Raw genomic sequence first — 12,169 nt, forward strand, 5'->3', positions numbered from 1 at the left:
CCCCCCCCCACCCCCCACCCCCCAAAAAAATTAATTGACTTTAATGACAATCTGTGGATTTTGTTTATTAATGTGTGGGCGCGTGAGTGGAGGTGTTTAATGGCTACGAGCTGGTGTCATTACCGTATGCAGGGGGGAATAATTGACAACAAAACGAACCATGCAATAATTTATGTTTATTAAAACATCAAAATTGATGCAGAACAACAACATCAGTGTTTGGCAATCTGGAACACGTGGAAAATGTCAGTAAACACTTCTTTCTTTTTTTGAGGTTTGAATACTATGCACTGATTACAGCGTTTTAAAGCACAGCGTAGCTTGTTTTTTCATATAAAGCTAACATTATTTTATTATTCAAGTATGACTTTACTGACCATTACGTGGTAGTCCCACAAACTTATTTATGAGCTGCAAACAATGTGCGACATGCGGTCCGTAAACGAAAAAAACATTGTATCCAAATGTTTAGATTCTTCATATGAAACATTCGCTTTTAAAACATGGTTTTGTTTTGTACCTTAATGGTGTTAGCTCCATTGGTCCCAGTTTTGTGTCGTAACACTATTCTTTCTTATGGCATCAGAAGTATTTTCAGTAGCTTCCTGGTCCAGTGGGAACAGCTGAGGTTTGTAGTGACGATCTCTAGTTTTTTGGCGCTATCTCCGCTCCCCGTGATCCTCCTCAACCCACGCAACAATCTTCCCCTCCCAGCCAGGGACAACGGCTCCATCCTGAAACACCTGAAAAGCCAGCATCCAGTGTTTACATATCTGAGAGACCCATATCTATACTATAAAAGGTTTGGATAGAAAGTAAAAATGAATACTTGAGGTTATCCAATTCTTTGGGATGGAAATAAGTCTCCCCATGGTGTTTTGAAGTGCACAGTAGGCACAGCTATTATTAGCATATCTTACTCTATAACTGCCGTTTTATATTTGCCAGCTGAAGCCCAATGTGAAGAGAAATAGGGGCTGTAATTTTACTCCCACGCCTACCTCCTCTTTCACTGTGCCAAACTCTGGGTCAAGGGCCTTGAAGTGGTATCTGAAACTGCCTTGTCTGTCTACAGCTGCCTTGAAGTCTCGCAGTGTCACCTCTCCCAGCCTGGAAGCACACATATATCCACACAAACGTTATGCTTTGGATAAACCAGCCCAGGCATCCATATGCGGCTATGGTCAACCAAAACCCAACTAACAATTTGCTTAAAAAATAAAGAACGCTCCAGTGAAGCAACACACAGCACTGTATCAAGCCACCATAAAGTGTTTATATACTCACCTTTTTGGGATGTTAATCAGAAATGGAGTGAGCGAGCGATCTGTGAAGTAGAGCACTTTAGTGGAGACGGCAGTATCCAGTCCTGGGCTGCTGTGTGAGTGCGCCATTTCTGGAAAAAAACCCAGCAAACATTGTTTTTCCACAACCAAAGTCTGAAAGGGTTCTAGCCTCACACTCAGTCATGCCCTCTCTTTGCAGCACAGTGTAATTGAATGGCACAATTTGATTTAACAGCCAGTAGAGATGTTGCGGGGGATGACAAATCCTAAACAAAAACGAGCATTTTGTTTGTCTCACTCGAGCTCGGCGGCCAGGAGTCACGGTCTGTCGAGTTGGCTCTGCGTCCTGGCGATTTGAATTCCTCCTAGAAGAAGAACCAATTACTCATAGCAAACAGTCGGATGTTATCAGTTGCTGAGTCATCATTTGGCAAGTGACAGACGAGCTACTACATTTTAAAATTTCCTCTTTGAGTTGTGAGAGCGAGAGTGTGTACCCCTCTGTCCTGTCTTCGCTGGGTGTCCAGAGAGTGCAGTCTGTCCATGAGAGTGGCCACGCCCTGCTCCAGAGTGTCCAGGGTGTGATGTTGGGGGTCATGGCCGGAAAAACTGTCCCTCAAACTGCGAAGTGCTTCCCTGACGACCTGCAGCTCTTCACCCTGTGAAAAACAGTCCTCTGATACTTAAAAAGAATTGGAACAAAATTCGAAATCATTTTGAACTGTGGACATTTACAGACATTATTGGTTAATGAGAAAATTAAAGAGTGCATACTGGTGCGCTGTGCTGGAACACTGGAGGAGATGTCGAAGCGACTGAGTTACTGTACCCGCTGCCCTCGCTCCTGAACGCCTATCAGAGACAGAGACAGTATAGACCAAGGTGAAAAGTGTTCTGAATGAAAAGTGTGATAATATTTACAAAATGTGCTCAAACTGCAATACAAAGAGCAAACACGGCCTGTGTAGCTAAAAAAACAGCCAGAAAGCTTATTCATCTAAATAAGAGCTTCACTTTTGTCCAAAAACTATAAAAAAAACATCACAACGTAGTGGGTGACATGTTTTTTTCCTATCATGATGAACACCGTGCACAGGAATCTATTTTGAGTCGATTTCACATACAGCATCCTGCTGCAAGGGATACTCACCGGTGCAAGAAATATGTATTAATCTGCCACTGAAAATAGTCTCCAACAAATGCACCATTTACTCTGATCTGAGTAACAATTTATAAAGACCACACCGCTGAGGTGTAGTGGGAAATGTAATATTTTCTTCAAGCATCATGGTGCCTTAATATATTTATAGTTTTTGGTCTTATTGAGTAATGTTTCTCGTAAGAAGAAATATATGGGCTATCTTGCGGCAAGTACAATGTAATCACAGACCGATGCGCGATTAAAAAAAACAAACAAACGTTGGTGTTATATATGAGTCCTGCATTCAAACATATGTTATTTAGCACGTATATGTGAAACCTGTCATGCTGCATACCCGTCCCAGGCTGACTTCATGTGCCTTGTGCTGAGCTTCATCAAGCTTTTGCTGCTGCTGCTGCAGTATTCTGTCCTTCCTCCCGAGCTGCTGCTATTGTGACAAGAGAGATGGATGGCACGAGGCTTTATTTGCATCTCTATGGCTAAAAGAACGCACTGACGTGTATATAATAAAAGACAATACCTCATATTCGCTAAGTAATTTGTTCCTTTCACTCAGCTTGCGTTTGAGCTCTGCCTGCAAACAGTTATATCAAGGTGATATATGAGTGCTATAGTTCTCTCACTTAAACCTGCAGCCACGAGTCAAAGAGGTCGAATATTTCATCGTGTCAAAGGGAAATCATCACTTGTCTCACATTTTCCCCCTCCAGCTGATCTTTGGCCATGTTGCACCTCAGTAGTTCCTGCTTTAGCTGCAGCACAGCATCCTCCTGCACTGCCAAGCGCTGCTGCAGAGCATCCTAATGAGAAGCAAGAGGGAGATCAAAGAATTGTCCAGAAAAGACCTGAATACTGATGAACTGCATCCACCTGCCTCATCGACAGGATCCACCCAGCTCTAAACTTCTTTTGATCTTTGTAAAGAAATGATAAATGTATAATGTATGTGATAAAACTTACAGAATCCTCAGTTTGGGAGGGCGCAATAGTCAAAAAGGTTAAATATAATCCTTTAATCCATTTTACTTCACATATAAATCCCAAAACTAGAGTAAGAGGTTTACCTTGATGGCCTGAATGTGACGTGTCTCCTGTTTGTGCCTCAGAAGTTCCCTCTAAGAGCCACACAAAGGAACAACAAAAACATTAGAGAAAAGGACTCTGCCCCTAAGACAGCTCATCTATGTTAAACCTAATTACATTTACTTACTGTACCTTGAGATCAAGGGCTTCCTCCATGCTTTGGTCCAGACGACTGCGGATGAGAACCTTCAAAGGGAGAGGGTACGAGCGGGGTAATTAGAGAATGGAAAAATGTCAGAACGTATGAGGAGGCATTGGGCCTCCATGACAGTGCGCTGGCAGATCAGAGAGATTCATTTGTGCTCTATAGTGGCCACTCGTGAGACGAGTAATGGCTACAAACATCATCAGAACAGAAGGGCTGACACGGACACTTCAAGCTCGGTGGCGAGCAACTGTTGTTTGTTTTCTCAAGTTAGCAGAGAGAGGGCACTGTACCAGCTGCTGCTCGGTGTTAGCCCGGTTATCTCCAAAGCTCACGGATCCATCCTGGTCTTCCTCAGGGAGGGAGCCATGGAGCAGCAGAGCCTAAAAACCAAAACACATACAAATCTGAAGAAAACTTGCAAGCAATGATAGTTGCGACGCATGATAGAGAAACCAGGTTTCTGTGGTTGTAAATGCCTCCGTTTTTGCTAATAAAGTCAGTGAACTGAACCAAATCAAATTGAAATTACACTGACAAGTCTGTGTAAATATACAGACTGTAATGTAATATAGAGACTCTAAAACTGAAAACATAAAGGCTATTACTGTAAAAGTCACCAAAACATCTATTTTTAATTTATGAACAGTATGTGGACGTGCTGTCGCTGCACCGATATTTGTAGCTGAATACTATAAATGACCCCAAACATACCAATTAAATACCATGTGCCAAACTTATTTATTTGCACAAATTAATGAAGCTGGCAAAGATTAGCAAATTTTGTAGGATTAGCTTTGTCTTTCATATTTTTATTCTTAATTATCCTAATAATCTGTGGCTCTCTTCCACACCGTGTCTTTGTTCTGTTTCCCTTACCTCACCCCCAAACGCTTGCAGCAGTCTGCCCTGCCCTGAGCCTGATTTTGACAGAGGTTTCTTCCAGTTGAAAAGGAGTTTTTGCTTTCCACTGTTGCCAAAGGGCTTGCTTATAGGGGGTTATCTCATGCTGGGTTTTCTCTGTTTTCTTTGTATTATTGTAGGGTCTTTATCTTACAATGTAACGCTCCTTGAGGCGACTGCTGTTGTGATTTGGCGCTATATAAATGAAATTGAATTGAATTGAATGCATTGATGTCTGAATAAGACCCATTATACTGTAAGGATCTTGCACATGGAAGGTATGTTGTAACATGGCAAAGACTCAATGCTTTTCACAACCTTCTGAAATTCAAATCAAGCATCAGAATTGGAAGAGAAAGGTCCTTTTATTGACTTTGAAAGTGGCATGGTTGTTGTTGCCTGTCAGGCTAGTATTACAACAAAAGTATGCAGAAGAGCATTTATAAATGCTCAGTGTGTTGAACCTTGAAGCAGATCAATTCATCATTCACAGAAGCACCAATATTAGACAATAGAAGATCTCAATGTCTGATGGTGGTGTATTGGTGTGAGGGATATTTTTGATGGCTGCACCCAGCTGTATAACGCGCCTCGTCACAGAGCTCAAATCATCCCAAACTGGTTTCTTGAACATAACAGTGTATTCACTGTACTCAGATGACCTCCACAGTCACCAAATCTCACTCCAATAAAGCACCTTTGTGATGCGGTGGACCAGATTTAAATTGTGTATGTGCAATTGACAAATCTGCAGCAACTGTGTTATGGTATCACATCAATATGGACCAAAATCTCTGAGGAATGTTTCCAGCACCTTGTTGAATGTGTGCCATGAAGAATTAAGACAGTTCTGAATCTAAAAACCAGTACTACCAGGTATTAATGCCTAATAAAGTGGCAAGTGAGTTTATATTTTATATGTATTATAAGCCTAACAAGTCTCATTTTATGATTTTCTTATAAAAGCGCCCCCTTTCACATTTTTTCATGCAACATAATTTTAATCATTTCATATAAATTATAATAGATCAGTGACTTATCCACAGTGCACTCTGCTATTCACCCTGTGACTACTGGGATAGGCTCCGACCCTTCTACGACCCCGATTGGATAAACGGAAGTAACAGAATGGACTCAAAGTATAAATCAGGTAAAAAAAAATTTAATCTTTGTCTGTTTATCTGTCAAAACACATATTATTCTTTCTAGTGGATGGCTTTATCATGCTTAGTGTGTTACATCTGGTCTATCTGTTTGGGTTTCTTTTTAATTACTTCATTTAAAAATATATTTCCATTTTTAGCATGTAGCATTTGGATCTTGTCATTTCTTTTGTCATTTCTAAGTCTTCCCAAAATCTTGTAATCTTACTGACTGCTAGTGACACTCTGGTACAATTTTATTTAGCAATTTAACTTGGAAAGTGCTGTATAATTGCAAATTAACTAAATATGCCAGAATACATGTCTATAATTAACTAAATTGAGGCATGTATTTATTTCCAATCCTCTGATGAGATTTCAGTTATACAGTCTTCATTACTTGCGCTTGGTTTACAATGTGAACTCCCTCATGAACAGAGTGTAAGCAGATTATAAAACGTTGATATGACGACCTTTCTTTAGCAGTCCTTTGTCATCGATACTTTAGTAGGAATCTGTGGGGATCTAGTGAGTAAATAATGTTGATGTGCTGCAGAAAATAACAGTGTTTTCTTTTCAGATTAGATTCTTGCTTCAGTTCTTCAGTGCACATAATAATACAAGAGTTTGGATCTTTTGAACTCCTTCAGAAGCCCGATTTCAAATGCACAATCTGCTGTGCCTTGTGAAAGCAAACCAGCTACCCCATACTGAGCTACAGTTAGCTTTGGATTCGAAAACAACCAAGGTGTGATTAAAGTGCAGACTTTCAGCTTTAATGCATGGGGTTTAACAAAAGTATTCCTTTTTTGTTAGCCATTTTTATACAAACTAACATAGTATTAAATATACACATTGATTTTAAAAATTACAGAAAATGTTTGCGGTCAGTGGCTCCCTGAAATTTAGAACCCATGCACACCACCAAGTGCTTTGTTTCATCCCTTGAGGTGCCCTGCAGGCCCTTTCTGCAGCCACCTTCAGCCGCTGCTTCAGTGTTTGGTGCTGCAGTCCATGTGCATCCCTTCTTTTTATTTTAAGAATGTACCAGATTGTTGGTTTGGCCACTGCTAGAATTTAGTCATCTCTTTGATAGTTTTATTTGGTTTTTGCATGTTTTACAACCTAATGATGGACTCCTTCACTTTTATTAGCTAATCTTTTGGACCCCACATTGAGAGTTCCAGTGAAAAGCTCTAAATCAACTCCCAGTCTTTTTTCTGCTCAGTTTGTCATAAAATAACAACAGAACAGGCATCACTTAACCATGGAGCTGCTTGTCAGTTAATTATCTAACTACTTGTGAGCATCTGATAAGACAAGATTACATAGAAAGCGGCTGTAGACATGCAAACATTTTTAAAAACTTTAAGCTAGCACTGGATGCTAACAATTTTTAAGGTTTCTTCAGACTGTTTAGTTGCATTAGGACCAACTACATGGTGATTTTTGTTTTTCACTATGGCTCTAATTTAACAACCCAGTGCCCTGATTTTATTGTAAGGACAGATAATAAATAGCCTCCTTTTTAAAATGTTTCAGTGACTCAAAACAGAGAAACAATAAAGTCAGCAAACAGAGGTATGGTGGGTTTACCTGCTGATAAAAACTGAGCTGAAAACATTTACATGCCCTGACCAAACTTTCATCCTTCTTTCTCAGAATCTATTTTTTTACTACTTGCTCCTTACTCTGTGGATTTGTTGCAAATAGGGCAGCGACCCTGTCACTTATATCCCTTGGCCCAGAGCAGCAGTTTGTTTTGAAGTGCATTACCTGTAACCGGAACACCATCCTTCTCGCTTCTTGCATCTCCTTTTCCAGCTGCTCCTGGTGTGCATCCAGCTGCTCCTCCCAGGACTTCTCTTCCTCCTGCCCATCGTGCCCCAGGGAAGGACACAATCCACAGAGAGCCACCTCCTCTAAAAGTGGCAGAGGGACAGGGGAAATGAGGCAAGGCACCTTTTTTTTCACTGCATCATATCTGGCTCTACAAGAGTTGATGTGCAGCCAACCAACCTGTGACAGATTTCTTCTCTGTCAGCTCAGATTTGTCATCCTGAGGTTCCCCCTGGTTCTCAGGGTGATCATGGACTGTTTCTTCTTTAGGGGTGTCAGTGAGCTGGGTGATAACATACTCCTCTTTGGAGGAGTGAGCTGGGCTGGCTGAGCTGAGACTGAAACAGATGGTGGGCACAGGCAGGAATGAATGTGCTTGTATGCTGCCAAATGAGCAGCAATAAAGAAACCTAACTACATAAAATGGCGATTTGAAATTTTAAAAATTCCCAGAGGAGCACAATAATGTAAATTAATCCCGTTTGGGATAGATATTTTAACTAAATCCATTTTTGAACTCATAATGCCAACATGATGCATGATATTTCAAACAGCATTGTCTGCATCACGGGTTCACAGATTATTTTGTAGATAACAGAACTATTACAAAAGGGGGAAAAAAAGAAGAAAAGACTGAATGAACAGATTTTCAACTCATTCAAAAAATACACAGCAGGAGCAGGAATGCCTGCAAGCCTGTCATTTTCTAACAGGAAATTCTTTACATATTTTGCTCCCCCTTCGGCCATAATTTCATAACATAGTGCTGGCATGGTTTCTGAACAGCTTGTTTCCTTGCAGTTTCATGAATATAGTGTTTTTGAGAGCATCTCCAGCAGCCTGAGGTTCAGACCAGCTGTCATCTTCACTCTCCTGTGTTTGTGGACATTGGATACAGCTACTATGACCTGTGACCTATAGCATTATGCACAGTCCCTAACAGGGTAGTTTCCCTGTGTTTTTCCCTCCGAGTCTGCATGTGAAGACAAGCCTGCGACTGCATGAACAGATCTAAACGCTGTGCAAGCATGCCATAGAAAAGCATCACTACTCATCACCCTGCTCCCCAGGCTAACTAGCTGAGAATGAAGGAAAGAAAGCAAAGAATGTCCTGCTGAATTTGCTTCATATGTATGGTGGTAAGATTTTCTTCTTATGTAATAGTTAGCACTAGCTAATAGCACAGCAAAGTACTCTCTGAGGATTAAAGGACATATTCCTTTGATTAATCATAGTTAACGTCTGCTTATCAGCCACTGATCGAATCAGAAACACACCTCAAAGAATCTAATGTTAAGCAGACTTAGTGAAGCATTTCACCATTACAGCATCCAAGTTAGCATGCTAATATTTGCATATGATGGGGCTGAGAGAAATGTCTTGCAGGTAAAGAGTCATGAACAAATGCACCAGACATGTAAATTTTGTCTTGATGATTGTGCTCGATTGGAAATCAGTGAATAGCAGAGTTGTTACAATCCAAATGTATAAGGGCATACATTCCACAGCTGCTTTATTAGGTATACATGTTCAGCTGCTTGATAATATAAATGTATAATCAACCAACCACATGGCAGCAGCTCAGTAAATTAGGCATGTATACAAGGTCCTGCCTTGTATAAGGAGCATTAGGAAGGTGAGAAAAAAGATGATTTAAGTGGTTTGTTAGTGCCAAATGTGCTGGTCTGACTGTCTCAGAAACTGACAATCAACTGGGATTTTCCCACACATTTCTAGGGTTTATAGAGAATGGTCCAAAAAAGTGCAAATATCAGGTGAGCAGCAGTTCTCTGGGCAAAAATGCCCTGTTGGACATCTCCTCTGCCAGAGGTCAGAGGAGAATGGACAGACTGTTTCAAGCTGATAGGGGTGTCTGTAGCTCAGGAGGTAGAGCAGGTCGCCTACTAATGCTCCAGTCTGCAGGCCAAATATCCTTGGGCAAGGTCCTAACCCCAAATTGGTCTACAGTGCATCCATCTGAGTATAAATGTGTGAGAATGTTAGATAAGAAGCACTTACACAGAACGAGCACAGAAATTTAGCTGATAGGAAAGCAACAGTAACTCCTGTTACAACCAAAGTATGCAGAAGAGCATCTTTGAATGCTCAACTTGTGAAACCTTGAAGCAGAACACCACACTAAATGCCACTTCTTTCAGGTTAGAACAGGAATCTGAGGCTGCTTTTTGCATAGGGTTACCAAAATTAGACAACAGAAGATTGAAAAAATGTTTTATGGTCTGATGAGTCTCGATTTCTGCTTCTGCTAGATTTCTCCTTACCCATCCGACATTCAGATGGGTAGGGTCTCTTTGGTATAAATAACATGGAAGCATGGATCCAACCCGCTTTGTATAAATGGTTCAGACTGGTGGAAATATATTGGTTAGAGGAATGTTGGATCTCAATTCAATAGAGCACCACTGGGATGCTAAAATGGTTAAACATGGTTTAATGTATTATTCTTTTTATATATCAAACCATACTGAGAAAGTTATGATTAGTTTCGTCTTTCCAACTTCCCGGAAAGAGTCTCTGCACTACTGTAGGTCACATAAAAACATGAACTAAGCCTCTTATCAGAAGCTGCTGTAATTATCCTTAAGTGTTTTTCAAAAAGGGATCAAAGAAGCACCTCCTACTAATCTAGTCACTGCAGATAATAACACTCTATCATTGTCTCTAAGAGTAGTTCAATAACACATTTATTGTAAATGCTCTTTGCTGATCTCTTGCTACAAGAGAACACGTACAATCCGATAGATTTGGAACATATGGGTTTAGCAAAGATTAAGCATTGGGATTTGCAAAAGATGAGCTTCTGTGCAATAGATTAACATAATTTGATCAGTGGTGGTGGCCTGAGTGGGCCTCCATTTACTCCAATTTTTAGATACTTTGCTTTAGTATTTATACTTTTTTTGGCTACTTTGTATTCATAGCTGCTACAAACTGCTAAAACTTATTATTTCTCAATATTTATCCGACTGTTGCTTGTCATATTAGCTTTCGTGGATTAGTAGATTTAGTTGATAGCATTTTAATAGATTTTAGGCAGTGCAAGTACTTAGTCGAGCCATCAAAGAAAGATTTTCTCTATATGTTTCTTTGAGTTTTTTAAAAGAAAGAAAACTTGTAAAACCAAACCTTTCACAAAAATTATCAGATGAAAAAAAGCTGTTGTATCTTCTTTCTTTTTTTCACGTTCACCACTTTTAAAAAACCCTCAAATGCTGTGGTTCAGCGGTCAAGTCCAAACACCCGTTTTGGGAACTACTAAATTATAGATGACAGTGTATTAAATAATCCAAACTACTTTCACCTCATTTTTCTACAACAGTAAAGTGCAGCTTATTCATCTTTTATAACATATCAGTGACAGTTTGTGTCATCATCAATCTTTTTGACTGATGTGTTCAGCACTGACCTTAAAGGACCAGTTAAATAAAGCAGGTCATTGTAAACATGGTGCAAAGTGAAAAAGAAGATAAAGTTATCAGATTAAAGTAAAGAATAATGTAAATCAGTCTAATCAATTTAAACTTATATCTGAATCGTGGCACGGCATACACAGAAATAGCTGTTAGAGAGAGGTTGCTAGGCAATAGCAGCTCGGCTCACACAGACACACACAGGGACACACCCACACCTACTGCACTGTAAACACCGAACAATAACCTGCACAGCTTGGCTTTCAAGATCAAGCTGTTCGGATGAAACGCAATTCCATGACTAAGACTGAGATTCACATGCGGTTGAAGTGATAAATCTGTTTTATAGTGTTGTGATTGTAGACTTACATATACATATATATATATATATATCTGCCACTGATGCATCCCTGCATTGTCAACAATAGCAATAGCCTGAATTGCCGTACTGTTCATATTAAAATAGCACTTACCATTTCATCTGTTTGGCTCCCATGCTGGTGTTTAAAGGCTTAACCTCCCATACAGTCCGCGCCCCACATCTGGGTGATGCCCTGCGTCTCAGTCAGGACCATAGCCCAAACACAGCCAGAGGCAGCAGGGAGGGGAACAGCCCTGAAAGCCGCAAGCAGAGGAGTCTCCACGTCGCACACTGTGTTCAATCAGAAATAACAGCACGTTTAAATCCTCTCCAACAGCATATTCCTAAAACATAAAGCTCAAAATCCTAATCAAAAGCCCCCAAACCCTTCCCCTAAATCATACCAAGGCTCAGTCGTTGCTGGCAGGGAGAGATAGGGAGAGACAGACAGAGAGAGGATTGGAGCTCAGCAGCACCAGTGACTGAAATCTGCCTGGTTTCTCATTGCACTCGCCTTGTGGTGGAGCTCACCAGCTCCCATTCACGAACACAATGTTTTTTGTTCCTTACGGACAAGAACTGATGCAGCTCTTGTGCATCTTTTTCACCCTTTTTGCATTCATTCTCCTGTCCCCTCCCTCCCTCTCCTTCCCCTCTTTTCTCTTCTGCTTGGCCGAACTGGCTTTGTATCACTCCTTCCTTCGTTCGGTGAGAGAGAAGATGTCAGACATGGCTCTGTCTGGGTGTGTTCACCCTCCCCCTCTCCCTTATTCCTCCTCCCTGCTTTCCCTACAGCTCTCTCCTTTCACAAGGAGGA

At 40.7% G+C, this 12,169-nt stretch overlaps 1 protein-coding gene across 2 annotated transcripts; it reads right to left on the bottom strand.

The window, feature by feature from the left end:
* Nucleotides 1-161: 161 nt before the first annotated feature.
* dixdc1a (DIX domain containing 1a) lies at nt 162-12,113 on the bottom strand. Of its 2 annotated transcripts, none has more exons than XM_004558148.3 (16): nt 11,757-12,113; nt 11,465-11,643; nt 7,741-7,898; nt 7,498-7,643; nt 3,970-4,059; nt 3,664-3,717; nt 3,513-3,563; nt 3,144-3,248; nt 2,969-3,022; nt 2,783-2,872; nt 2,061-2,138; nt 1,784-1,945; nt 1,585-1,651; nt 1,288-1,396; nt 1,002-1,110; nt 162-743 (listed from the first exon to the last, which is right to left on the bottom strand). In XM_004558148.3, exons 2-16 carry the CDS (start codon nt 11,485-11,487, stop codon nt 660-662), a joined length of 1,380 nt encoding a protein of 459 aa, XP_004558205.3. In that variant the 5' UTR covers nt 11,488-11,643; nt 11,757-12,113; the 3' UTR covers nt 162-659. The 2 variants fall into 2 exon arrangements, with proteins under 2 accessions (XP_004558205.3, XP_004558204.3); XM_004558147.3 differs by having other exon boundaries at nt 2,783-2,875; nt 11,757-12,112.
* Between the last annotated feature and the right edge of the window lie 56 nt (nt 12,114-12,169).

Source organism: Maylandia zebra, linkage group LG14 (assembly GCF_041146795.1).
Source record: "Maylandia zebra isolate NMK-2024a linkage group LG14, Mzebra_GT3a, whole genome shotgun sequence".
In the NCBI taxonomy this organism is placed as follows: domain Eukaryota; kingdom Metazoa; phylum Chordata; class Actinopteri; order Cichliformes; family Cichlidae; genus Maylandia; species Maylandia zebra.